The sequence below is a fragment of the Mus caroli genome, unplaced genomic scaffold (genome assembly GCF_978045245.1).
Source record: "Mus caroli unplaced genomic scaffold, Mus_caroli_1 scaffold_12, whole genome shotgun sequence".
Taxonomy (NCBI): domain Eukaryota; kingdom Metazoa; phylum Chordata; class Mammalia; order Rodentia; family Muridae; genus Mus; species Mus caroli.
The window spans coordinates 51,774,898-51,802,469 of NW_028227267.1; the positions used below are offsets into that span (position 1 = coordinate 51,774,898).

The 27,572-nt window shown below is 48.8% G+C and overlaps 1 protein-coding gene across 2 annotated transcripts; it reads right to left on the reverse strand.

Annotated features, from left to right (window-relative positions):
* Positions 1 to 13,847: 13,847 nt before the first annotated feature.
* Positions 13,848 to 27,572, reverse strand: Tgm1 (transglutaminase 1). 2 transcript variants are annotated; one of them, XM_021181634.3, is made up of 15 exons: positions 27,455 to 27,572; positions 26,503 to 26,823; positions 26,170 to 26,358; positions 25,006 to 25,254; positions 24,521 to 24,639; positions 24,064 to 24,171; positions 23,526 to 23,700; positions 23,015 to 23,153; positions 22,778 to 22,881; positions 20,247 to 20,335; positions 19,648 to 19,801; positions 19,265 to 19,546; positions 18,665 to 18,825; positions 18,161 to 18,297; positions 13,848 to 14,257 (listed from the first exon to the last, which is right to left on the reverse strand). In XM_021181634.3, exons 2-15 carry the CDS (start codon positions 26,816 to 26,818, stop codon positions 14,032 to 14,034), a joined length of 2,448 nt encoding a protein of 815 aa, XP_021037293.1. In that variant the 5' UTR covers positions 26,819 to 26,823; positions 27,455 to 27,572; the 3' UTR covers positions 13,848 to 14,031. The 2 variants fall into 2 exon arrangements, with proteins under 2 accessions (XP_021037293.1, XP_021037294.1); XM_021181635.3 differs by having other exon boundaries at positions 27,357 to 27,572.

A 27,572-nucleotide genomic window follows, 5' to 3' on the forward strand; every position in this document is an offset into this window, starting at 1 on the left:
GTGCTCAGTCATGCACAGGATCATTCTTCAGATGAGGTCACTCTGCTCAGAGACACTCTCCAAATAAAGTTAGGCAGAGAAAGGGGGGCCCTGATGAGAAAGGGACTCCTCCATTTTGTATAGAGTTCAGAGAGCTATCAGGACATGGTGGCTTGCAACCTTAATAGCAGGGTTCTCCAACAGCAATGACTGAGAATTGTCCATAAGCACAGACCCAGAAAACTCAGACTAGCAAGAGGAGCCAAGGCAATCTTTGTCCCAGTACCAGTGTTGTTTCCTTCCAGTTCTTCCTTAGAATTCTCCGTGCACATTACCTGCCTGGTCCTCCAGATCGTCCACTTTTCCTGTTAGAAGCCAGAGTATAGTTTTTTGTTTTTAATTAATCTATTTATTTTATGTATATGAGTACACTGTAGCTGTACAGATAGTTGTGAGTCATGATGTGGTTGCTGGGAATTGAACTCAGGACCTTTGGAAGAGCAGTCAGTACTCTTACCCGCTGAGCCATCTCTCCAGCCCCAGGGTGTAGTTTTAAAGTTTTTAGTATAATAATTCCATTCCACTTGCCATGGCTGAGTCTGGTTCTTATGCTTGCTCTGAAAATTTAAAGTTTGTGTGTATGCTTTGCTTGGGTTTTTGTTTGTTTGTTTGTTTGTTTGTTTTTTGTTGTTTTGTTTTGTTTTGTTTTTTAGCATGCCAAAGAATTTCTTGTGGGACTTCAGATCTTCAGATGTGCCAATTAAAGAAACTGAGGAAATCAGTCTTTAGTCTGCGAGGTTTTTGTTTTTATTTGGCTAGAGGTTAGGTTGTGTTTAGTGTACGTTGCAGCTGTAGATGTTAGACTAAAATTCCTCTAGTACTTAGTATTGACACATCGCTTGTCTTTGATGTTCTTTATAGATTTCTGGCAGATGCCATGCAGGAAAAGCTGACGTAGGCAAGTGAGCTCCCTGGAGATGGCCCTCCATCTTGTTGACTACAGTGGGTGCTCTCTGGTGAGTCATGGCCCCAGAGACTTCGTCCCAGGATTGCTTCTTGCTACTAATGTGTTTTCTCATGTTTGTCATTGCCATAATCCTCGTTTATTTGGCTTGGTGTGAGTGGACTCTGGGAGACCCTCACTGCCTATAACCTGGTGTGATTACTTCCTGGGTGATAGCCCACCCCATTGGGCAAATTTCCTGCAGGTCAACATGAAGATGAACTTTCATGAATTAATGCTGTTTAGATGAATTAATGACTTAATAGCATTCCGGATTTGATTAAAATAATTTTAGGAAGAAAGTTTAAGGAGATGGCTTTAGTTGTTTTGCCAGAAAGATGCAAGAATAAGATGCTAGAATCCAGAATAGAATGTGCCCCCTCCTCATAGAATAGTAAGTAAAGGCCGCATAATAAGGAAAACAATGAGCTTTTATAAATTGTACTAAGAAGAGAAATAGGCTTGAGACGTATTTGTGATCAAGGAAAAACATTCGTTCTAGGTTAGGTCCAAGGATGCAGCCACAGGTGTGCACCATGGTAAAAGAAGGCCATGTGAAACTGTTGCTTTGAACTTATAATGAGGTTATAAATGAAACACTGCTTTGAACTTACTATCAACTTCTGTAACTTTCTTTTGTGTAACATTTTATCTGTGAGGTACTTTTATAAAGAACTTTTGTCTAAGAGAACTTTTGTCTAAGAAGGTATAAAAAAGCTGAGAGAGAAAAAAAAAAAGTGTGGCTGTTGGGTCTCTGCTCCATTCACCAAATGTACATGTCTCTATGTCTATCTATATTTATGAGCATACATACGTATGTAGGTATATGTGTATGCATGTGTGGAATGTTAAGACTGCTAATCCACTCTTCAAGACTGGGGAGGCATAATTCCACCCACCCCAACATTCTGGAGCCCCAAAAGAAAGACACAAATGTGCAGAGTTATTTTTAATATGCCTGAACTAGCTTAATGGTTGGGCCACTCCTGAACCTCCATGTGGCTAACACACTCTCCTCCAGTATTCTTGAGTTATTACTTTTGAAAACCTATACTTTATCTTTGCTGCCCAAGGCCCAATGGGAGATGGCTCCTGAGGCGGCTTTTCCCTGAGTCTTCCATGGTTGGGTCTCTGTCTTCCACAGCCCTCATGTTTGTATCCTCTTCCTACCTTCTGCCCTGGCGATTCTCCTTCACCTTGTCCAGTGTTTTCTCTCCATAAATCCTCAAAGTCTCCCCTCTGTCTCCCTGCCCAGCCATTGGCTGCTGGCTCTTTATTGGCCACTCAAAAAAACAACTGTTGACAGGGACCCGCAGTGGACGTGTGAATTCCCGTGTAAGCACAAAACAAAAGCCCAACATTTGTGCACTTGTGAAATTGATGAAGCATGTGGTCAGGCGCCGACAAGGTGCGTGTGTGTGTGTGTGTGTGTGTGTGTGTGTGTGTGTGTGCATGCGCGCACGCACATGTGTATGACCTTCTCTCTATCCGTTTCTTTTCCTCCAGCTTCTTCAGAGTTAACAAGAGTTCAGAGTTTCTCTCCGGGCATTCTTGCCCACCCCAGATAATTAAATTTTGTTCCATCAGCAGTGCTAATCCCATAAATTGTCCACTGCTATCAGCAGACACCACCCAAAACCCATCCACAGATAGCTGGTATTAGTCAAAACTCCAATTTCAGAACGCCTTGGTTTCCCCTTTAGTGTCAAAGCTGATCTTTGGCAGACTTTCTTTTCACTGTTTTCTGATGTTTTTTCCCCCTTCTTTTCAAAGATTTATTTGTTTCTATTTTATGTGTATTGAGTGTTTTGCCTGCATGCCTAGTGCCCATGAAGGCCAGAAGAGGGTGTCTGATCCTTTTAACTGGAGCCACAGACTGTTGGGAATTGACATGTGTTGTGACATGTGTAGTTTGGGGTTTTGATTTCTTTTTTTTTTTTTTTTTTTTTTTCGTTTTTCGAGACAGGGTTTCTCTGTATAGTCCTGGCTGTCCTGGAACTCACTTTGTAGACCAGGATGGCCTCGAACTCAGAAATCCGCCTGCCTCTGCTCCCCGAGTGCTGGGATTAAAGGCGTGCACCCCCACACCCGGAGGGTTTTGGTTTCTTTACAAAAACAGAGAAATAGGATGTGTTTTTGTTTTAGTCCCGGGAGTGGGATGTGGGGCTGCTTCCGACTGTCCACAGCAGCTCTAACAGCTGCACGAGGTTTCTGCAATTGTTTGACATTTGAAATTCTGGGGACTTTTAAGGGGATATGTAAGTGCTAGCGCTGCAGAGGTGCTGGGTCGTTGGTCACAGTTTGTTAAGTAGTCATGCACAAAGAAGAAACAAAAAAGAAGAAATTATATATCCTGATGGGGAACATCAAACTTCCCCTGGGAACTTGACATCCCTAATCAGCAAGAAGTCGTCTAACAATAATGTCAGCCCCTTTTCAACTCCTGACTTTGTTCAGGTATCTCTTTCTTTCTCCCCCTCTCTATCCTTTTGTCTCTCCTATCTCATATTAGGGGGTTGAAAAAGTAGAAAGGGGGTGGAGAAGGGTGGAAGAAAAAAAGAATCCACAAAGTAGCCAAAGACCAGCTACAGTCATGTGGATGCTGGAAAAGAAACCCTGGTCCTCTGCAAGAGCAGCAAACACTCTAAACCACTAACTGCTGGGCCATCTCCCCCAACCCCTCTTTGAGACAGAGTCTCGTGTAGTTCAGGCTAGCTTGGAACTGGCTATGTTCTGAGGATAGCCTTGAACTTTCCATCCTAGTTCTATCTCCACAGTGCTGAGGTTGTGGATGTCTAGCACCACGCCCAACTTCTAAAAACTTCTGAACATCCAACATGTTCAGGTTTTCTCTTATATTCCTGTTACTTTCCAAGAGTTCTGTTTTGTCCTTTAAAATTATTGGGTACACGTATGCTACGATGAACATATGGGGGTCTGAGGACCAACCTGTGAAGTCAGTTCTTTCCACCCACCTTTACATGGGTTCGAGGGATCAATTCATAGCCAATGGCTCTGCCTGCAGGGTCATCTCACCAGCCCTATAAGAGCTCTTGTGATTAGGGGGTGGAAAGGAGTCTGGGAGGGGTTGGGAGCATTCTCTTGTCCTACACTTATGCAGGTGTCTTTTAGAATTTGTGCTGAGAACTGCGACTTTCACAAGTGTTTCTTAGGCCCCTATATTCCCCTTGTCTCCTTAGAGGTAAACATGAAAGCCAGAGTAGGCTGGATTTAAGTTTCCCTTGTAAAGGGTGGGAGGAGCTAAAGCTGGGAACATCTCCCTTTCCAGATTAACTGGACTTTTAGTGACTTGAGCTGGTTAAATCTCTTCCTTCCTTCCTTCCTTCCTTCCTTCCTTCCTTCCTTCCTTCCTTCCTTCCTTGCTAACTTCCTTTCTCCCTCCCTCCTTCCCTCCCTCCTTCCCTTCCTTTCCTCCCTCCCTTTCTTTTCTTTATCTCTTCTTTCTTTGGTCTTTCTTTTTAAAGATTTATTTATGTTATATGTGTAAGTGCACCAAGTGAGCCTGGTGTCTGTAGAGGTCAGCAGAGGGTGTGTGATCTCCTGGAACTGGAGTTACAAATGGCTGAACCTCCATGTTGGTGCTGGGAACTGAACCCCAGTCTTCTAGAAATGCACCCAGTGCTCTCAACCACTGAACAGTCTCTCCAGCCCCAGAGTTAGTTTCTTTTGAGGGCAGACTTTGTTCCAAGTGGAATAATAGCTCCAGAAGTTCTTTTATTGTACAGGATTTTATTGTACAGGAGCCTGAAGAGGCTACCTCCTGCAGTCAGGCAGGACTCCCAGTGGAGGGATAAGGGCACTGACCCCCACACAAAATCTTTGACCCAAATTGTGTCCTGTCAACAAGAAGTAGGGGGGCAAAGATGGAACAGAGGCTGAGGGAACTGCCAACCAATGACTAGCTCAACTTGAGACACATCCCATGGGCAAGCACCAATCCCTGACACTATTAATGAGGACTATAACAGGAACCTAACGTAACTGTCCTCTGAGAGGCTCCACCCAGTAGCTGACTAAAACAGATGCAGAGACCCACAGCCAAACATCAGATAGAACTGGAGAGTCTCATGGAAGAGGTGAGGGAAGAATTGAGGGACCATGAGGGGATAGGGACTCTACAAGAAAACCAAACAGTCAACTAACCTAGACCTTTGGGGGCTCCCAGAGACTGAACCACCACCCAAAGGGCATACATGGGCTGGACCTAGGCCCTGGCACCGATGTAGTAGATGTGCAGCTTGGTCTTCATATGGGTTCTCAACAACTGGAGCAGGGAGCTGCCTGTGGATCCTGTTCTCTTAACCGAGCCGCCTTGTCTGGCCTCAGTGAGAGAGATGTGCCTAGTCCTTCCGTGACTTGATGTGCCAGGGTGGGTTGGTACCTGGGCAGGGGGCTCCCCATTCTCAGAGGAGAAGTTGAGGGGGATGGAGTTGGACTGGGGGACTGTGATCAGTATGTAAAGTGAATAAATAAATAAATAAATAAATAAATAAATAACTGGGGGGAAAAGAGTGGAATGAAGCCTAAAGTCACAGTTGGTAGCTCACACCTTAGTCCCAGTACTGGGGAGGCAGAGACAGGCAGACCTCGGAGTTCAAGGCCAGCCTGGTTTACACAGGGAGTTTCAGGCCAGTCACGACTATATAATGAAACCATAACTAAAAGAAGGAGGAGGAGGACGACGACGACGAGAAGGAGGAGGAGGAGAAGGAGAAGGAGAAGGAGAAGGAGAAGGAGAAGGAGAAGGAAGGAGAAGGAGAAGGAGAAGGAGAAGGAGAAAAGTGGGAAGCCTAGTGGACTTTCCTATAGTTTTCACTGAGTAGCTGGGAAAGCTTCCAGAAGCAAAGCTGTGGACGTGGAGGCCCCTGAGAATGGACCCAGGCCCTGGAGACTAGAACTCATGTTATTTATGTGGAGTATCCAACTATTTGTCTCTTGTATTTCATGTGTTACTGGTTCCCACGGAATCCCTGCTCTCCTGCTGCTGTGATTCTGCATCTTCCTCCTCCTCTCCAGTTTGGGGAGAGCAGTTTGCCTTGCACTCACACATTTTTCTTCCTCTCTTTTTTAGACAAGAGTCTCACTCTATAACTCAATTTAGCCTGGACCTTCCCTTGTAGCCTGGGCTGGCCTTGAATTTATGGTCATCCTCCTGCCCCAGTCTTCTCAGTACTTGAATTACGGATGTGAGCCACCACACCTGACTTGTGCTCATAATTCTGATAATCTACATAGAGTTGTTGACCTGAAGTTCATTCCATTTTTATTAATTTTATTATTCTGTGTGTGTGTGTGTGTGTGTTTGTGTGCGTTGGGTACATGTGTGAACAAGCCACAGAGTCTGTGTGGAAGTCAAATGACCACTTTTAGGAATTGGTTCTTTCCTTGCTTCTGCAGGCTCTAGGGATGAGACTCAGCTCCTCCGTCCTGCTTGGCAGGCACTTCCCCTGCTAAGCTGTCTCCAGCCTTCTGTGCTTTTCTTTCTTGTGGTGATGCTACTGAGAGACTGCTGCACACTACGGCACAGGGATCGACTTGAAGGGGGCACTGAGGGAATGAAGAAAGGACGGAAACACAGACACAAGTACAGAAAGGCTGGAATCTGGTGGGCGGTGTGCTCTGATGGACACGCACCAACAGTAACAGCAACCCAGAAACCCAGTGCGTTTCTTTATGGATCCCGGAGGCGGACTAATTATATACAGCTGAACAAAAAGGCATGCGTAGCAAATCTCTGTAGGAGTCTCTACACGGAAGCAGTCTCCTACTGCAGTTGTCCCAGAGGACATGGGGACTAGTACTTTCTGCGCATGCTCAGCACTCACGCCCCGCCCAAGGGAAGTCTGTCAATTCCTTGAACCTGAGCTGGGGAAGGCTTTGCCATTTCCATGAGTCTGAGGCATTGAGGTCCTTAGCATGGCTGTGTTCATGTCAAACCATATACATTCATTCAGGACTCATCTGCTCCCCACAGTAACTTCTAAGTTGCTTCTATTATGAACGGAAAACCAAGTCCTCTTCCCTGTTAAGATCTGCTCCTCTTTCTGGGCACCATATAGTGTGCATATCATCTGTCTTCACTGCACGATGAGTTTAGACAGCCAAGCCAGAGCCCTTACCTCTGTCCTTCCTCCTCTGAAATCTAACTGATCACCAATCAGTTCTGCTTCTAAGGCCACCCTTCTTGTTTACTATTTCTTCTACTTCAGGTTTGATGTCTTTCACCCTAAGGGGACTACACTCTATATCCAGCCCAAAGATGCTTTCATTTTTTTTATTCCTTTTTTTTTTTTTTTGTCATATTGGTTTCATTAAAATCTGGTGGACCGCCGGGCGTGGTGGCGCACGCCTTTAATCCCAGCACTCGGGAGGCAGAGGCAGGCGGATTTCTGAGTTCGAGGCCAGCCTGGTCTACAAAGTGAGTGCCAGGACAGCCAGGGCTACACAGAGAAACCCTGTCTCGAAAAACCAAAAAAAAAAAAAAAATCTGGTGGACTGAAAAACTGACCATACATCCTTAACTTAAAGGTCCTCTTTGCACTGGAAGAAAGTCCAGCTGTAAGATTCCCCCCCCCCCAAGCTGGGCCTCCGCTCACGTCTTGGGATGAGCTGGCCGGCACCCCAATGACTGGAGAGAAAACCACACCTGATGCAAACTGCAAGAGGTTTTATTATCAGCTAGCTGAGGCTGAGCTCCTCAAGCCATGCAGGGCAGGGGAGTTCGACCCGAGCAGTAACAGTAGGGGGCTTTTAACAGCTAGCTGAGGAATTGGGAGGAGTTGGAAGGAGTGTTCTTCTCTTCCTTATGTCCTTGGTAAAATTACAATTATCACATCTCTGGCTGTAAGGCTCAGAAACAAAAAGGCTTTTTGCTGGCTATAGAGAACAAAGAGCTTCTTTTTGGCTGTATTTTTAGAGATCAGGAAAAACAAGCTTGGGGAACATCCAGGGGCTTTACCTTCCAGGGAGAAATGCTCTAAGTCGGGGTCTCACACAGCCATGGTAGTCTGTCTGTAATTCCAGCACTTTGGCTTTCAGGCCAACCAAGTGTGACATGAGATTCTCTCTCTCTCTCTCTCTCTCTCTCTCTCTCTCTCTCTCTCTCTCTCTCACACACACACACACACACACACACACACACACACACACACACTAAGGCCCAAATTCCCAAAAAGATCGCAAGAGAATTTTTTGCAGTGCTGGAGATTGGACCCAGGGCCTCATGATGCATGTTTGGCAAGTACTCTGCCACAGAGATCCTCAAAACAGTCTGCAGAAAGAACTTTGACTGACCTGGCCAGGCTGTCTTCAAGCTTATTTATCCCTTGCCGCTGTGCTTGCCGGATGCCTACACGCCAGCCTTCAGCACACTGCATCTTCCCAGTGTACTATGTCTTCATGTTTCTTTACACACGAGGATAGTCCCTTTGTCCTCTGCTTCTGGGAATTTTCCCCTCCCCCTTTTGTAGCCCATGAGTTCAACCTAGGGCATCACCTATGCCATGCAAGGATGCTAACCATTTTGGTATACCCCTGGCCTGTTCTGATAACTGCCTCCATGTAGCTCTCTTGCTCAAACAAGGAAGGTTAGGAACTCTCTAGGCCCCTTAGCATCCTGGGCGTCCTTTCACCTCCATGGCCAGATCAGTTCTCGTCATGCAGAGCTCTTTTCATGACATTGGTGAGCGGTCTTCATAATGAAGACGTTTGGGACAGAGCCACACACATCTAAGGTTAAGTCATCCTTTGCTACTCTAGCCTCTTATATAAAAGTCTCTTAGTAGTTGGGGGTTCGGTAGATGGCTCAGTGATTAAGGGCACTTAAAGCTTGGACTATGATGCGCAGCTTGTGAAAAGAGACTTTGCTCACAAGCCAATCAATCATACAGAGTATACAGAGGACCCAGCTTTGGTTCCCAGGACCCACATGGTGGCTCACAATCATGTGTAACTCCAGTTCCAGGGGACCCAATGCCGTCTTCTGATCTCTAAGGGCACCAGGCATGAGCACACATGGTACAAATACATACACGTAAGCAAAACATTCATACACATAAAATAATCTCAGCATGTGCACATAACCGCTCATCATCCCATATATTTTTTATTTATATTATCTATTTTTAAGATAAGGGTTTTGAGTGCAGACTGAGCTGGAACTTGCTATGTATCCCAGGCTGGCCTCAGATTTGAAATCTTCCTGCCTCTGTCTGTCAGATGTTAGGATGGCAGTCATGTGCCATCCTACCGTCCCATCTTCTGGCTCCTTTATAGATACTTTTGAGTATGTGTGAGGGTCATGTGCATACTATAGCACTTACTCGGAGGTTAGAGGCAACTTGCAAGTATTAGTTCTCTCCTTCCACCATGGGAGGATCTGGGGATCAAACTCAGTACGCGTCAGGCTTGACAGCAAGTGCCTTACCCACTGAGCCATCTTGCTGGCCCTTCTGTGTGTGTGTGTGTGTGTGTGTGTGTGTGTGTAGTTGGGAAGCTGCTCTTGGGTGGATGAGTTCATTGGCTCCAAGGACCAAGATCAAAGAAGTTGCCATGGGGAAGTGGGAGGGGATAGAGGAAGGAGGGAAAAAGGGATAAGCCCATAGAAAGAAGAGGGCGAGGAGGAGGAGGAGAAGGAGGAAGATGAGAAGAAGGAGAGAGAGGGAGAGAGAGGGAGAGAGAGAGAGAGAGAGAGAGAGAGAGAGAGAGAGAGAGAGAGGGAGGAGAGAGCCTTTTGGATATTTTAAAACATTTTAATATTACTTAGCATTAAAAAATCATCAGAAAATAAGTCTGTTCCTTTTTTTAAAAAGTTAGTTGCTTTAAAAACAAAAACAAAACCCATATATCACTATGTAGCCTTGGCTGAATTGGCCTCCCATTTCTGTTTCTGGAGGGCTGGTTTTAAAGGAATGCCCACCACATCCAGCTACATCAATTACTTTTAAAGTCATGTGAAAACTGCTAATTTAGAGTAAGCTTACTGTTAATTCTCAAATCCAGAACAAACAGCTAACTGGGGTACCTGTTTAGCCTATCAAAGTAAACCCGGCCTCTAGGTTTTCCTAGTGTCCCTCGGTCCCTATCCTTTGCAGGGTATGGCTGGCATACTCCATTCCTTACCCTGACTTCTCCAGCCCAGGGGCTGGGCTGCCCTTCCCCCTGCAGCTGTTCCCTATAGAATCCAGCCATTTTGGCTACCCTGGCCCTTTGTACCCTTTACTTTCCTGGCCTCTTGGTCTTTCAGTTTCCTGCCTTCCTCTGACCTCTTCTCAGGGTCATGTTTCTCTGGACTCTCCCGGATGTGTCTGCCTCTGGCTATGCTCTCCCTCAGATCTTCCTCATATCTTCTCCCCCACCATACCTAGGATCACTCATGCCCTCTTTTTTTTTTTAATTTCTTTTTTTATTCACTTCTGAATTGATACTATGAAACACCTGAGGCCATGAATACGTAACTGGAAGAGTAACTTTTATTCCCCTGATGTAATTGTCATCTTGGAAGCTGACTGCGTCGTCTGCTAACCTGGGTCTAGTCCTGGCAGCTTCTAGACTCTGTACTATCTAATCTAGGCCTAGAATGTTCTCAGCCTCTGAGACTTATTGCTGAATAATCTCCCCTTCCTAGCTCTTTCTGAACTCTGACTGGCTGGTCAGCTCAGCTGTTCGGACTCCTCTCCATGCTGACTGATTCAGACTGGCTTCTTTCAGCTTCCGACTAAATTGTGCTGCTCGGCTTCCCACTACCTTTGGCAATTTGTTCTAATCTTCTGGCTCCTCATTCTCTGGCTCACTCCTTCTTCACATGTGTCTGGCTTGTTCTCTCTCTGCAGCCTGTGTCTGTATGACTGTCCCAGTAAAACTGCCCTCTCTCCTCTGTGCTGCTTCTCTTTCCTATCTGTTCTCACCAGACTTGGATATACCCTGTTCTGTCAAATCTTTCTCTGATTCATCACTTTTTCTGCCACTCAGACATCACTTCCAAACTTGGTGCTTCCTTGTGCAAACTAACTTTACCTTCACTGTTTGGGATTATAAGTATGTACTAAGGGCATGTCTGTACTCCAGCCAGAGTAGCCATGTGGCTAGATTAAAATCCCTCTACACATAACATTCCATGAAAAATGCATGGGGGCTGGAGAGATGGCTCAGTGGCTGAGAGCACTTGTTGCTTTAATAGAGGACCAGTGTTCAGTTCCCAGTAGCACATGGTGGTTCACAGCCTGCCTCAACTCCAGTTCCAGGGCACCGGACAGTCTCTCCTGATCTCCACAGGTACCAGGAACACACATGGTGTGCACACATACATACATAAAATAAATTGAAAAGGAAAAAATAAATATTTGAGCCAGATATGTGAGCTTTTAAATGGCACTTGGGGAACTGGGGCAGGAGGAGTGCAAGGTTGAAGCATGGACTGTGATAGGCAGACTGGGAAAAGAGACTCTGCTAACAAGTCTACCATACAAAGAATTGGATATATGCCGTGAGCTACAGAGAAAAGGAACAGACAGGAAGAAGGAGTTTATGTAGGTGTTTTTAAATGGAGTGGTAAGGAGGGTCCCACCAACCTGGACCACAAAGAGTAAACAGGGGTGAAGGAGCAAGACATTGAGATGTCCGGGGGAAGGACTTGTTCCAGTAGAGGAGGAAGTCACACAGGGTTCCTGAAACAGAAGCACAGACAAGAAAGCCAAAGGGCAAAACCCAGACCAGGACTGAGACTGCAGGACAGGAAGGTGCGGGTCAGAGGAACAAGCCAGAAGAGCCGGGCTTTGAAGCACGCTAGGCTTTGAGCAGAGGGTTGATGTGACCATTCACTGTATTCCGATGGTGGCTGAGTGATGAACAAAGAAAGGGCAAGTGGGGGAGAATAACCAGGAAGGTCAACACAGTGATCTGGGGAAAGGATGGAAGAATAGCTGGCAGCTGCTAGCTGCAGATGCAGCGGGCACAGTCAGCTTCAGGGCATAGGTGTGTAAAGAAAGAGCCACCAGTTAGCCCAGACTGATGGTGGCATGCAGAAGAATGTAACTTCAAGATTTCCAGGGGCTGGTGAGATGGCTCAGCGGTTAAGAGCACCCGACTGCTCTTCAGGAGTTCAAATCCCAGCAACCACATAGTGGCTCACAACCATCCGTAACGAGATCTGACTCCCTCTTCTGGCGTGTCTGAGGACAGCTACAGTGTACTTACATATAATAAATAAATAAATCGCCGGGCGTGGTGGCGCACGCCTTTAATCCCAGCACTCCGGAGGCAGAGGCAGGCGGATTTCTGAGTTCGAGGCCAGCCTGGGCTACAGAGTGAGTTCCAGGACAGCCACGACTACACAGAGAAACCCTGTCTCGAAAAGCCAAAAATAAATAAATAAATAAATAAATCTTAAAAAAAAAAAAAAAGATTTCCAGTGCAAGGATTTGGGGACAGCAGAGCCATCATTTACAGAGATAGGGGTGGCTGCAGGAGAATATGGTGGAGAGACAGGAATTTAATTTTTAGTCATATTGCATCTGGAGTGTCCATCAGATACCTAGTAGAGGTACAAGAAGGTGGTAAATAAGCAAGCTTGAGAGCTGGTGGTCCTTAAAATCACAAGGATGGCTAATATTGTGTAGAAGGTCTAGCTGGATAAGAAAGTACTTCAGGGAGTCCCCGAGTTACTTACCCAGCGCCCCGTGACTGAACAGAGAAGGCTGAAGCCACAGAGGTTCAGGAGAATCTGAAAGTGGCCCAGAAGCAAAATTCTCATCTTATCTTCTCGCTCTTGTTTGTTTGCTTGTTTGTTTGTTGAGTCAGAGATTCACTATGTGTCTCTAGCTGCTCTGAAACTTGCCACCTCAAATCCAGAAATCTACCTACCTCTGCCCTGTGAGTGCTAGGATTAAAAGTGTGTGGCATCATGTCTAACTGCTTGCTGGTTTTGAGGTAGGGTCTTGCTGTGTAGCGCAGGCTGGCCTCAAATTCATGATTCTCCTGCCTTAGCCTTCTGAATGCTGCCAAGCTGTGTATGTGGAGGTCAGAGGACAACTTGTGAGACTCAGAACTGGCTCCCTCCTTCTAATATTGAGTCCTGGAGATTGAACTTAGGTTGTCAGTCTTGGTAGCAGCATCTTTCCCTATAAAGCCACCTTGTTGTCCCCTGTTTTATCTGCATACTTCCAACACTGAACATAATTACTTCTATTACAGTTCTGCAAGATTTTTTTTTCATTCTAGTGCAAGGACCTTAAATCCAGGTCCTTAAGTGCACCAGGCAGACACTGTGCCTGGTCCTCTATTCCTGCACTATAATCTCAGAGCTCTTTTCACTCCTGATTTTGAGACACGGTTTCCCTAAGTTACTCAAGCTGCCATTGAACTCACTCTGTAACTCAGGCAGGTATTAAACTTTAGATCCTCCTAATTCCCAAGTAACTGGGATCACAGGCCTGTGCTATCACGCCTAATTTAGACAAGAATATTTGAAAATACAGTTTGGGCTAGGTGTGGTGGCTATCAATTTAAGCATGCTTTATCTCCAGGGTGACTGAGATGGCACCTTTCAGCCACAATCCTCAGAATTAGAGCCTCAAGAAATGTCAACCTAGCTGGGCAGTGGTGGCACACGCCTTTAATCCCAGCACTCGGGAGGCAGAGGCAGGCGGATTTCTGGGTTGGAGGCCATCCTGGTCTACAAAGTGAGTTCCAGGACAGCCAGGGCTATACAGAGAAACCCTGTCTCGAAAAACCAAAACCAAAACCAAAACAAACAAAAAAACAAAAACAAAAACAAAAAACCAAGAAAGAAAAGAAAAACCCTCCAGCACAATGTGACTCCATACTTCTTGGTCTAGACAGACAGGACTACTAAACAGCATCTTTATTTAAAAAAAAAAAACAGTTTATTATCAGCACAAGTGAAGAGCAACTGCCTCCCCAGGTGCCCCAGTCTTACTGTCTGAGCCTGGGGAGCTACTCTGTGGTGGGGCCCCATCTTGGGGCAATGTCCTTGTTCATTTGATTCCAGTCCCATTGCTCCTGGCCCAGGGTTAAGCTCCACCTCGATATGCCATAGGTATGTTCTCCCCAGAGCGACTGTCACCTCCAGCATCTGAGAAACCGCTGCCTCCAGAGGCTGGGGCCACATCCACTTGAATGACACCATGCACTTGGGAAAGCTGTGGACTGTCCAGGCTGGCAATGAGCTGGCGGGGGCCTGGTCGCACGGGAACAAACGTCTGGCGCAGTGTGACTGTCTCATTACCCCCGATGTCCCTGTAGACAGAGACAGTGTCATGAACCTTGGCTATGGGTAGAGTCAAGCAAGGACTGAACCAGAGTGGCCAGGAAGGAAAAAGCAAGAGGTGGAGTCACACAGGTATTTCTGGGTTCCGCTGGAATCTACACCCACAACCCGGACAGAGCCTCTGCCCGGCGGCCGCCTCCACCCTGGGCCACCTCCACACAGCTTGATGGCACCTACACACCCAGCTGCTTGCACTAAAGCCTCCCCAGCACCTCACCTCCTCCCTCCCTCTCCCACCTGGATGGAGACTGCTGATGCTCTCCACAGTAGCCTGGACTGCTCTTCTCTCCACTGCTGCCCTATCTCAAGCACCCCACCTCACCAGGATGTCAGGGCCAAGGGCACTTTAGAGCAAGACCTGGAGGCCCAACAGGGATCCCAAATGCTTTCAGTTTTGCCAGAAATCTGCCCAGTTGTCCTCACAAAGAAGGAACAACTTTATGTTCTGAAGTAACAGAAGGCTGTTTGTTATCCAGGAAAAAGGTTGTCCCAATTAAGGACAGTTGACATTTCTAAAATGACATGTGTTCTCATATCTCTCTGTGTACATGTGTGTGACACCAAAGTGTGACACCAACACCTGTGCCTTTTCCTCAGGGAGCTCTGAAAATATATACCCGAACACCCGTGACAGTCACGGGTTCTCCAGACTCCTCTGAGCTTTTCCCTAGCCTGCTGCTAATCACTGGGAAGTGAACTAAATCCCTCAAGGGTTGGGCATCCTTGGTGCTTACTGAAAGAGAAGTCAACTCCCTAACCTGACATACAGGCTCACTCTGACTCAGCTCCCACCCTGGCGCAGCTGCATCACCCCCACCATTCTTCCCGTGGACCAGCCCCACCGAGAATCTTCTCCTCACACAAACTCACCTCCACCTCGCTCTGCATGGTTGGCCATGCCTGCCCTGCTCTGAGCTCTTAGCTCTGCCACTTCCATCCTTATTCTCCAGGTCCTAGCTCACCACCCCACCCCAGCACCTCCTGTCCCCAAGAGAATCAATCTTTTCTTTTTCTGGGCATTTCCTTCAACCTACATACTTTATTCTTTGACCTATTGGGTTTTTTTAGAGGGGATCTCAAGAAGCTTAGACTAGTCTCAAATTCCCTACGTGGCTGAGGCTAGCCTTGAACTTTCCACCCTCTCAAGTACTACAGTTACAGGCATTTACCATCCCACCTGACACTCTGCGTTTTAAGTATGAACATAGTTGCATTTATATGGAGTCTATTCATGGCTTTTAGAAAATCTCCCAATTCTTCCTAAACCTGCACTTCCGATTGCCAATTCAACCCACGCTTGCCTTCGGGTTCCTTTTTGGCCCTAGACCCCATGAAGTGGGCTGCCTAGGGAACGAGCTGGCACCTCTAATTTTGAAGATGAGCGTTCCTTGGGGCAAAACCCTCAGCTCGGCGGCTGCTTCTGAGGAGTCCCTGGACCTGACTAGTAGTCCACTAGTTAACTGCGTGGCTTTAGACAAGCTACTTCTTTGGCCCCCACTTGCTGCTGGTTCATAACACAGACATGCATCAAAGTGAGATGAGGTGGTCAGATGTTTTCTGAAGTGTTCCGACAGGAAGCAAAATTAAGCCTATAATTTAACAGGTTATGCTTTGACTGGCCACACCTCTGTGTTCTTAGTTTTCCCCCATTTCTCTATAGATGGACAGTTGCTTAGCCTTACAGGAGCCTTCAAACGTCTACTATAAATGAGTTGTGAGTTGTTGTAGTTCAGAAGCTGGCTTTTATATTACAACCAATAATATTATTTCTGCCCTCAGCACCCCCCAAAAAACTGCTGTCTACTTTCAAAGTAGGAATGTCAAAATCTTCCCCAGACTCATTCCGGTAGCTCAGGTGAGGCCCTTGCCGCATCGCTTCTTGTTGGTGGTGGTTGGCTTTTGTTTGTTTTTTTCGAGACAGGATTTCTTTGTGTAACAGAGCCTTTGCTGTCCTGGACTCACTTTCTAGACCAGGCTGGCCTTCAACTCACAAAGATCTGTCTTCCTCTTCCTCTGAAGGGGTGGTACTAAGAGCGTGTGCCACCATGCCTTGGCTTCCACCCCTGCTTTTGAGTTTAAGCTGAGAACAAGTCAGCTCCTAAAGCTGGGCTGATCCTTAACTGCTGGCAATGAAACTGTCCTTGGCAACTGATACTCCAGCTCTCTGGCTCCTCCTCCTTCTCCTGCTCCATCCCTCTCCATCCCTCACAGGCAGGTACGGGCACCTATGTCTCCTTTGTGTTATGCGTAATTTCTAAATGATACAGACATTAATATCTCCTTGTTTGTTTTCCTCGGTAATTCATCTTTAAATGGCTTTGGCCTTGTCTCCAAAGTCAACCCCACCTTTCGAGAAGGAATAGAGGCCATTAAAGATTTTGAGAGAGTGTGATTCTGCTTCTGGGGGAAATTCCCAAGAACTTCCAGCCTCTCCGTGACACAGTCAGCTGGAGGAGTGAGTCCTGGAATGTTTGTTTAGTGGCCAGTCACCAGGCTGGGGTGTCACACCTGGTGGTATAATTGAGCTCCATACCACAGCCTTTGATGTGTAAATGAGAGGCATAGTAACACCCAGCTTGGAATCCGGAGCCCTCAGATGAGAGGATGAGGGTAGGGTAGATACCATGCAAGCCGTCCACAGAAGAAAGAGGCCACCTCTCCTTGCACCAAGCACAGTGGTCCTGTACTTCTGGTGGGGGGTTGGGGGAGAAGCAGCCCAAGAGCCACAGGGGCTGCTGAGCCTGGCAAGGGTGCACGCATCTAGGGAGCCTAAAATTCCCTTCCACTGTGGTGGGAATGTCCCAGGGCACATCTTACACCCTGTCATCTGAACTGCTAGAGGCCCTCATAGGATTTATTTTGTGCTACTTTGTGATGTGACAACCCCTGAGTCCCAGGCTAGGCCAAAGAACAAGACAATAAACCCATCTTTGGCCTCATAACAAAAGTAGTGGCTACCAGTGTAAGGTATGAAGGGAAAGGTAGGCGAGGGGCCTTTACCCTACACCTTCTCACAGCCCCTCCCTTAGAACAGGAGACCACTCCTGTCAGGAGAAAACTGCCTTCCTCTGCCTTTTCTTCCCTCCACGCTCTTCCTGAGAAGAGTGAGTGATACATGTCTGTGCCAGGTGACAGCAATAGGCACAGAAACATAAGTGCCGAGTGCCCTCATTGGGTCCGGAGCCTCACCCAGTGGAGATCAGATCCAAGGTAGCTGAGGGCCTGAGGATTAGGGCTCAGTTCTCACTGCACAGACCACACAGCAAGCAGAGACCCTGGGTAGTTTGTGTCACTGAAGGGGAAAGCTTGCCCTTCTGAGCTGTGGGCTGTGACCACTGGCCTTCCCACTCATACAGTGGAGACTAGCTATACCAAAGGCTGGACTAAGTAACCAGAGGCTGTGGCTATCTTCCCTGGACAAGTGAGCCCACACAGGCTTAGAAGAAAAGAAGGCGCCTACCTGACTGAAGAGACCTAGTCAGGAGCAGTGGAGCAGGGTCTTGAACCTAAGTCTTTAGAGTTCCGAAGCTCCCCTTTTAATTATATGATGGTCTCTAATGCCCTTTAAAGGGCCTGAATGATCTCCAAATGAGATAATCCTCCCGAGAGAGTGCATGGTCAACACTTCTATATTTGGCAAGTGTTAGGGATGGGCTGCTAATGATTTCCATGTGAGTTTCAGCTCCCTAATTAACAGGTGAGGTAGAGCAGGGACACAGCACAACTTGAGGCACTCAGCAAGTCTTGAACTCTGGTTGGGCTGAATTAGCCCGAGGTGCCAGAGACTGCCAGCTGCCCCCCAAACTGCTCCGTGGGGTCCTGACCAAAATAGAGAAGCAAAACCGAGGCTCAGGGCAGCCTGGGTGACTCACCCGACATTGAGGACCTTGGGTCTCTGTAATCCAGAACCTTCGAGCCGGAAGACGACGTTGGTGAGGGTGACAGGCAGGGGGTTCTTGAACACGATCTGTACTCCACATTCCTGACCAACAACTGCTGCTCCCAGTAACTGAGTGAGAGAGAAATCCGCCCCTCATCAGAGACCCTGGCCAGCCCACAGTTTGTACCCAAGGGAGAAATGTCTTTGGATTGAAATCTCGCCAAGTTCCACATTTCAGTCCTTCAGAGAAGCTACCTCAAAATTCGAGGAGGCAACTCATATTCATTCTGCAATCTGAATATGAAATAGAATTGGACCTGAGAACCCATTTTATTGATGAGGAAACTAAGGCCAGATCTGGACCTTAACCTTCTCCGAAAAGGTTCATCAGGGTAACTTGTCTCAGGCTTAGCGTGCTCCCCTTTCCCACAGTTTTCCTTAGCCTCAAGCTCTGGGTCTCTATTCACCCCCATGAGTCCCAGAAAGCTGCACTCACCGTAAGAGAAAGGTCTGGGGTGCGCAAACGGAAGGTGTGTTGCTTGGCTAGTACCTGCCCACTCTCCTTGACATGGCCTGAGACATTGAGCAACATTGCCCCCTGGTCCACAAGGTGGGGCTTGTATTCCTTGTAGGCCACAGGCATGGTCACAGAGTCCGCTGGGAAGAAAATGCATGGTAATCACAGGCCTTCTTCCCCAGAAGGTTTCCCCAGAACTGCTGCCTGTTGCTGTAGGGCCCCCACGTGAAAGCCATAGTACTTAGATACCCAGAGGCAGGGCAGGAGAGGGAGTACCATCTAAGGGGAGAGCTGGGGAGGGAGCACTATCTAGGGGCAGGGCTGGGAGGGAGCACCATCTGGGGCAGGGCTGGGGTAGGGCTGGGGTGGGAGCATCATCTAGAGGCAGAGCTGGGGTGGGAGCACCATCTAGGGAGAGTGCTGGGGTGGGAGCACCATCTAGGGGCAGGGCTGGGGTGGGAGCACCATCTAGGGAGAGTGCTGGGGTGGGAGCACCATCTAGGGGCAGGGCTGGGGTGGGAGCATCATCTAGGTAGATGGAATACCATCTAGGGACAGGATTGAGAAAAGACCACTTACAGGCTCCTGGGGCTAATGTCACTTCCTTTTTGGCCTCCTTGAAGGTAGGCCCAGAGACACCAGTGTAGTAGGTGACACAAAGGTAGAGGTGCAACTTCACAGTGCGTCGGCTACTACCGCGATTGGTCAGCACCACAGAGACAGCCAGATCCTGCCCCATCACAGCGTCCTGCGCCTCCACCTGCATTGCCACATCCTCAGCGGAGTCCCGGGTGGCATACACATTAGGTTTGCTGCCATGGGCTGCCGCCTTCTCCACAGCCCTCCGCTCTGCTTCTGAGCCTGGGGGTTGAGGTCAAAGGTGCGTTTGAGCTCTGGCTGGGGTAGGCACAGGCTCTGTGGGAACCCTCAGCCAGGAGCGGGCTGGGCTGGGAGCATGTTACCTTCTGGGTGCTTATAGATGTGGGTGATGTCCTCTCGATTGTTGGAGTGGATCGCCTTTGTGACAATGAGTGTGCCAATGGCTTTCTCTTCCACGTACACTATCTTAAAGCTGCCGTCATCCTGCCGCTGCCAGTATACCTTATCGCTATTTACCTGTGGTGAGCAAAGGTCAGCAGGACTGAAGGGCCAGGAAGACAGGCGAGCGAGACCCCAGTACCTTCCCTCAACTCTAGGGACTGCAGGCAGGGCCAACCCGCCATGCTCGGAAAGCAGGGGAAGAAGCTTGCCTAGGAGGCTCCTTGTAGCCCATTTTGGCAGTAATAACAGTAATTCCTTGTGCGTATTCGCTTGCTTTATAACTAATGAAGCAGCCCCATATCCATTATCTCTTTTGATCCTGAGGACAGGAAGCGAGGCAGCCATTATTATCTCCTTTTTATAGCTGAGGAAACCACGACTCTAGAATGAGTGACTTGCCCAAGGTTACACAGCTAGTCAGTCAGCGGGGAAGTCAAGACCAGAGTGTTCAGGACCGAAGCCAAGGCTCTGGTCACTTCAGACTGTTTGCTAGAGGAGGCACCTAGAGCCCAGCCCTCACCTCAGCAAAAATGAAAGGTGTGTCATACTTCATGTAGACTAAGCCATTCTTGACGGACTCCACAGAACAGGGGCCACAGCAGAAGATGCCTAGGAAATGAAGCAGGTGATGGGTCTAAGAAGGCCAAGGAGTCCTCTTGTGGTCTGGTCAGAGGCCACACGAGGCTCCAACAGCAGGGTGGGAGTGGGAGGGACCTGCGGACAGCCCAACTTGATAACCAGGTTGTTAGCACTTTCTCTGCAGGCTGCACTGACCATGAATCTCAGAGTGCAGGACACCCTCCCCCAGTCTCTCATCACAGTCAATTCAGGACCGATAATGGTTCTGGTTGGCTGAGAGCAGTGGTAGCACCATCGAGCACCCCTTCAGAAACACCTCAGCTTTGCAGCACTCTCTGATTTCCTGATTGGGAAATGAGAAGGGTAGAGGGCAAGAAGGGACTGTCCGTATACTCAGGAGGGCTCCCTACCGAGGACCATGGACCATGGCGAGCTGGCTGAAATGGGCAGGCTGGGACAGAAGTGTAAAGAGGAAGTGAGGGCTATCTAACAGGAAAGAGCCTTAACACCTAACTCTCTGGCCTCCTTCTGCAGATGGGGAAACAGGCCTAGCCAGTGTGATGGATGCCAAGGCCTTATAAGACAGCTGGAAAAAGCTTCTACCGACTTAGCAGCTGTAATGTTGTTGGCATGCTACATGCTACATAGTGTCCATTTAATCCTCCCAACCACATCATATGGTCTATAGTACACACACACACACACACACATACACACAGAATACAAAACACATAGGTGTAAGGTACTTCCTTGCCAATATCACTCATCTAAGAAGTAATCTCAGAAGTAGCCGGGCGTGGTGGCGCACGCCTTTAATCCCAGCACTCGGGAGGCAGAGGCAGGCGGATTTCTGAGTTCGAGGCCAGCCTGGTCTACAAAGTGAGTTCCAGGACAGCCAGGGCTATACAGAGAAACCCTGTCTCGGAAAAAAAAAAAAAAAGAAGTAATTGTGGTAGAGCGAAGCCCTAGCCATCCTGTCAGGGCCCCTGCCTGACACCTACCCCATTACTTCTTAGACCGGACCAGAGCTCAAGTCTCCAGGTCCACGGCGAGCATTGCTACGTTATGCAACACAGGACACCTTTTTACATAGATGATTGACAGGGAGGGTTCTGGGAAATGTCTGACTCTAGGAAGGTGGAGGAGAGAAGGAAGTAGCTGGTGGGACAGGCTGAGTAACCTGGAGGGAGCATCGCGGCCAGAGGGAGAGGAGGTCACGAGGGCAGAGCAAAGAACAGGGCTCCTGCTATGGAGGCAGCATTTTCGGATGCCGAGAAGAGATAAACGGCTGACAGGTATTGTCGCCTAGGTCAGGTCTGACAGTTACAGAGCTGTTTTCTGTCTGAGCCCTGACTTCTCTATATTGCACATGAATGCAGTGAACAGGGGAACAAAAGGAAGGGGGTCTAGGACCCATTCTGCTGGAAACCCAGACAAAGCCATTCTGCCTCTCAGAGCCGCCATTTACCACGTGTTCCATTGGCATGGAGGTTTGTTCCAAACATGGGTGTCCATAAGAATTACCAGGGGAACTTTTGAAGTAGAGAATGAAAAATGGATGCTGAGCATGCTCAAAGCCCCAGGTTCAAAGCCAGGACTAGGCAGGAATAGATGCATACTACTAGATCTTATTGCTGGAAATTCTGATGGACCAAGGTTGATGAAAAGATTTTGGGTGAAATTTACTTTAGAAATTTACTTTAAAGCTGGGCATGGTGGCGCACGCCTTTAATCCCAGCACTCGGGAGGCAGAGGCAGGTGGATTTCTGAGTTCGAGGCCACCCTGGTCTACAAAGTGAGTGCCAGGACAGCCAGGGCTACACAGAGAAACCCTGTCTCGAAAAACCAAAAAAAAAAAAAAAAAAAAAAAAAAAAAAAAAAAAAAAGAAATTTACTTTAAAGACATCTAAGGGAAAATACGGAACTGTTACATTTTATCTTATTCAATTCAATATTGTTTTGTCCCTCCATTCACACATTTATTACTCATAACTTTTCTCTCTGTATGTGTGTCTTTTAATTAATTGTATCTGGGATATATAAATTAAAAAGCAAGTAAGAACTGGGCAGTGGTGGTATGACCTTTAATCCCAGTACTCTGAATTAGAGGCCAGCCTAGTCTATAGAGACAGTTCCAGGACAGCCAGGGCTACACAGAGAAACCCTGTCTCAAAAAAAGCAAAGCGAAGCAAACAAGCCAAAAAAGCAAGTAAGAATAATAAGCTTATGAGGAAAGGGAAACCTCTTACTGAATATTCTTGAATCTCTTTTGACTTTTGAACCATCTCAGTATATTAGCCATTATAAATTAAGTCAAGTAGTTAAAGAGAGGAAAATAAACTAATGGCTTTGTGGTGGTTCAGTTGATAAATCCATACAAAGAACTATAGATTTGGCTGTCTAGCCAAGACCGGGGCTAACATACAGGAGCTGGAGATGTTCTGAATAGGCTCCGGGCAAGGCCTGCCTTACCACTGCTGGTCTCCTGGGGTGTGGCATCCACAACCTGCCACCCATCAAAGCCTGAGGGCAGATCTGGCCTCTTCATCCAGCAGTCGTTCCACACATGGAAGTTCCTAGAGGGGCACAGAGGAGGCTCTGGGCCTGCGGTTCCCATTCAGGTCCTCCCAGCCCCGATCCACGCCTCAGCACTCAAGCCTCAGGTCACCTTCAGGGCACATGGCAGGCCACCCCTCACCCTGTGCTCACCAAACAGAATCATGATTCAGATGCTCAAGTGGCTTCATGTTCTCGTCAAAGTAGATGTCCATAGTGAGGGAGGTGTCTGTGTCGTGTGCAGAGTTGAAGTTGGTGACGGTACGGGTAGCGAAGCCCAGGCATCGGAGCACTGTGGAGGAGCCAGGGGTAAGGGCTGGGGCGGAGGTTGGCTGTGTGTGCGGCATCCGCAGGAAGAAAAGGGTGCTGAACTTGCCAAGCTTGGAGGCACCATCACAGTTAGGGGTCAGAAGACCCAGGTGTCCTCTGGGCTGCAAAGCAGTGTGGGTTACAAAGCCACCTGCTTGACACAGACCCGGACTATGGCCTCTTCTTTCTCTCCCTTAGGCCTCTCAGTTGCAGACACTAATTAATAATAATTAAGGTCATGCTATCATCCACCCTTAGTGGCACCCTATCCTGTAGCCATAGTTGGGCTGGGCAGAAATAGAACCCTTCCCTCCTCATAGAGCCCAGGCTATTCCTGGCCCATTCCCTCTACTACCTGTGGTGGTCACACCGGCAAAGACCCAGCATTGGCCGTAGGGGACGGAATAGCCGGTGCGTAGGTAGCTAAGCAGGATCTCCACACTGCCCACCCACGCTGAGGGGTTGGTGCCTCGAGAGTAGTCACCGGTCCAGTTCCCAATCAGAACTCCATTGTCATCCAGGGAGTTCACCTGCCCAGGAAAAGATAGGGTGTGGCTGGATTTGGGGAGGTGCTTAGGACCTTCTGGATTCCCCAGCCCCTAACACTGCAACCTCTTGAGAGGTCAACTTAAACCCGCCCACCCCTCCCCCAACCTATCTGCTGTAACACTGGAATGTGAACACTGGGTGTGCCAAGTTTGGGGTTTGGCCTTACATTCCAAGGAGCCAGGACAGAAACAATGAAAGGTGGGGTGGGATAGAGGGGGGGGAGGCAGGGGGGTTGGGGAGGGGAGGGAGAAGGGGTGAAAATCTCTTCAGGGACAGGGATGGAAAATCCATAAAGGGCAGGGCAGGAAGACACAGATAGGGCTTAGAGATACAGGGGTGCTCACCATGGCAGAGACGACCCGAGAGACACTGACTGGGTCCCCACGACCTCCATATGGCATCCCCCTCCGATCCAGGATGTACAGGCAGGCATCCAGCACCCCATGGTCAAACTGGAAGGCAGGAGGGCAGAGGTCACGACAGCTCCTCAAGTGATGCTCAAACCAAAGGCTAGTGTCGGTCCACCATGTCCCTCACTTCTATCTTCCTTTAATGAGTGTGCAAAACCAGTGGTGGCGTGTGCCTTTAATCCCAGCGCTCAGGAACCAAAGGTGAGTAGATGTCTGTAAGTTCAAGGCCAGTCTGGTCCACAGACTGAGTTCCAGGACAGCCAACACTACACAGAGAAATCCTGTCTCAAAAAAAAAAAAAAAAAAAAAAAAAAAAGAAAGAAAGAAAGAGAGAGAAAGAAAGGAAGAAAGAAAGAAAGAAAGGAAGGAAGGAATGTGAGCCCAGCCATACCTGACCATAGTTCCAGGTTCGTTCGCCAATCTGTGCTTCTGTTCCATAGTAGATTCTTCCAGACTCATTAAGCACATATTCTTGCCGCCAGTCCTCATGGTCCACATACACTATGTCCTCTGTATCCCCAGAAAAGAAATTGCAAATCCTATCCATTTTCTTCAAGGGCCCTGCCTTCCCCTCTGCCAGGTCTGCAGGACTCATCCCCACCGGAAGCGGGGGGGGGGGGCAAGGGGGGATGGGATGGGACTGGGGATGCTTCTAGCCTGATCGGACTGCTCTAAGTAAGGATGGTGAGAAAGATTGGCTGTGGCCAGGACCCTTTATCAGAACTGAGGGTGGGTCTCTTTTCTCTACTGGGCATCAGTCTCTTCTCTAATGGGAGGGTGTCTTTTCCTATGACCAGATGTCCAGACACCCACCTGGATCTCAGGAAAGGAAGCCCTGACCCACCTGCCCTCTGCTCTTGACCCCGGCTGGCTTACCTGGGCACCAGGGGTTGAAGAGGATGTAGATCTCATTGCGGGGGTCAAAGGGCAACTGGAACTCTCCAGCTTCAGAGCGGGTGCGGACAGTGAACTGAAACTTGCCAATGATGGCATTGGGAGAGGTATGGACGCGTAGATTTAGGTTGTGTCCGTTGGTCTTAGTCACTTGGGCCTTCCAGCCATCACTGCCTCCCTTACCCACTGGGATGATCACGTGGGTGCCCTTGCCCACCTCTGGATTGTTTCCTAGAGTAACAAGATCAGCAATTAGGCAGTGAGAGAGTTGCTCTGGAAGTGGGAGAGAGACTAAGAATTCATTCAGCCCCACCCAAGTGTCTATGAGCCAATTTATGTGTCCCTAAGTAGGGTTACCACACCAGTCTGTGACAATCTTCCTTAGGGCAGCTTGGTGGCCGCCCCATGCTCTCCCACATGTCAGGGCAGAACCCCAGTCCAACATCCCAAACCTGTTTCCCCCGACAATGAACTCAAGTGGGGAGGAGACACTGGGGCCATTGTCACCACTGTCCTAAAAGGACTAAAAGGAGAGAATTGAGTCCAGTCCATTTGCCCCATAGGAAAGAACACTCCAGATACTAAAGGGCAGACTGGCTCTCTGGGGTCACAGCTTCTAGAGCCCAGAGCATTTCTGGAGGTGGTAGGGGTACCTGGGAAATTAGAGGCTGGGGTGTGCATGGCTGGGCTGTAATCAAAGGGTTAGAAGAGTCACCCGCCCCCAGCAGCTGTATAATCACCAGCCTGAGCAGTCAACGGTCACCAGGCAACATGGTGAGGGAGGCACCTGCCTTGGGCCTTGTGATAAAAAGGCAGAGAGATTGATAGATGGGGGCTAGAGGGATGAACCAGCAAGACCCAGAAAGAGGGGCACATGGAGACATGGAGTCAACCATGCTGAAGGAGACACAGAGGCCAGCACTGTGAGAAACACAGTTGCCTCTGGAGGCTTGTGGAAAGCCAGCTTGAGGAAACTGTAGGACCACATCTTTTCTGAAAGCACCACTAGGGGAGCACTATGAATCCAGCACCAGCCTCTTTTGGCAGAGGTGAGGAGTGCCGGGGAGGAGCCTAAAGACCTCTCTAACCTAACACCAGCCCTTCAAGTCTGGGGGCTTTACCCTTCCCATTCCAGGTCCCACTCACCAATGAGGAGCTCAAGGGCAATGCGATCAGAGGACTCATATTCCCGGTTCAAGAAAAGGATCATGTGGAAGGGCTGCCCACGGCGCACAATCAGCTCATCATATTCAAACTCATCCGTGTGGTGCTCTCGGCGGTTCTGGTCTGATCGTGAGCACAGCAGATCCACACCAGTCACAACCAGCATTCCCTCTGTGAAACCACATCCCTGGGTTAGTGAAGAGTTCACGAAGAGCCCAGTCCCTCCTCAGAAGTCTCAGAAGCTCCTTTAGAGATGCCAGGATAAACCTTAGGTTCCATAAAGGCTCAGCTCTAGGTTAAGGTGTGTAATCTCACCTCGGATGGTGCCATCTCCAGCTGCATTTACACCACTGCCCCGAGACTCGGGTCTTCGGCCACCCCGAGAGTCCCTACCCCGGGAGCTGGTCCCTCGGCTTCTGGAGCCAGAAGGTTCAGGTCCCCAGTCATCGTCCCCTCTGTTCCCACACGAGCAGCAGCCACAACAACGAGCCCAGAAGGAGCGGCCTCCTCCTCGGCGGGAGCGCGAGCGTCTGTCTGGCTCCGGCTCTGGCTCTGGCTCCGGTGAAGGTGTTGTAGGGGGCTGCCAGGGGTTCCTGCCCCAGCGGCCCACGTCTGAGCGAGGACCTTCCATTGTGCCTGTGTAGAAGAGACAGAGGGTGCTCATTCACTCAGATCTCCTGTGCCTGGGATGTCTATCTTACCCACCCAGAAACTCTACCCAGAGAAATTGGTTCAGTACCAGCTAGGTGACTGGGATAATCACATTCTAACCCTGAGATGCCCCAAAGACCCTATTCAGTCACCCAGAAGAAGCAACTCATACTGCAGAGAAAAACCTCCTCTCCACCTTGCTATAGACACTCTCAAATCATACTAAAAACCAGATGTCCAGTGGAGAAACCATTGAAGATCCATCTGAGGAAATGCACAGTTGCCTAAGAGAACACCTCCAAACCCTGTATATATCGGTCTCTCCACCCGCTGGCTTCTCAGTTTAGAGGTCCAGCTTCTAGGACTATTTAACAGCAGGTAGGAGGCATAGGGGTCAGAGTTCCCCCACATGCCTCAGGTCTGGACAAACTTCAGGCAGGGCTGCGGAGATGGCACAGCAGGCGTAAGCAGAGATTGGCCCCAGGAAAATTGGGTCTCAGCCCACAGCAGGTACGCACTGGAGATCGGTCCTTTCTGGGCTTGGGCTGTGTGTCCCTTGACAGCGAAGGCCCGCTGTGGCTCAGCACTGAGGTTGGTGTAAACTGGAGCCTCTCACCTGGCAGCGGTGTTGGTGATGGCACCACCGGGTCCCCGGCCCGGGTGGAGCAGGTCAGGGCGTTTGGGACGGGACCAACAGGCTGGACGTAGCCACGCGAGTGGAAGGTGTAGGGCGG

Excerpts from the sequence above, each read along its gene's own strand:
- Tgm1 (XM_021181634.3), bottom strand. The coding sequence starts at position 26,818 with ATGGAAGGTCCTCGCTCAGACGTGGGCCGCTGGGGCAGGAACCCCTGG. Across the intron at positions 24,172-24,520 it reads GAACCTGGAACTATGGTCAG|TTTGACCATGGGGTGCTGGA; the intron begins GTATGGCTGGGC and ends CCTGCCTTCCAG. Across the intron at positions 20,336-22,777 it reads ACCCCAGGAGACCAGCAGTG|GCATCTTCTGCTGTGGCCCC; the intron begins GTAAGGCAGGCC and ends TTCATTTCCTAG.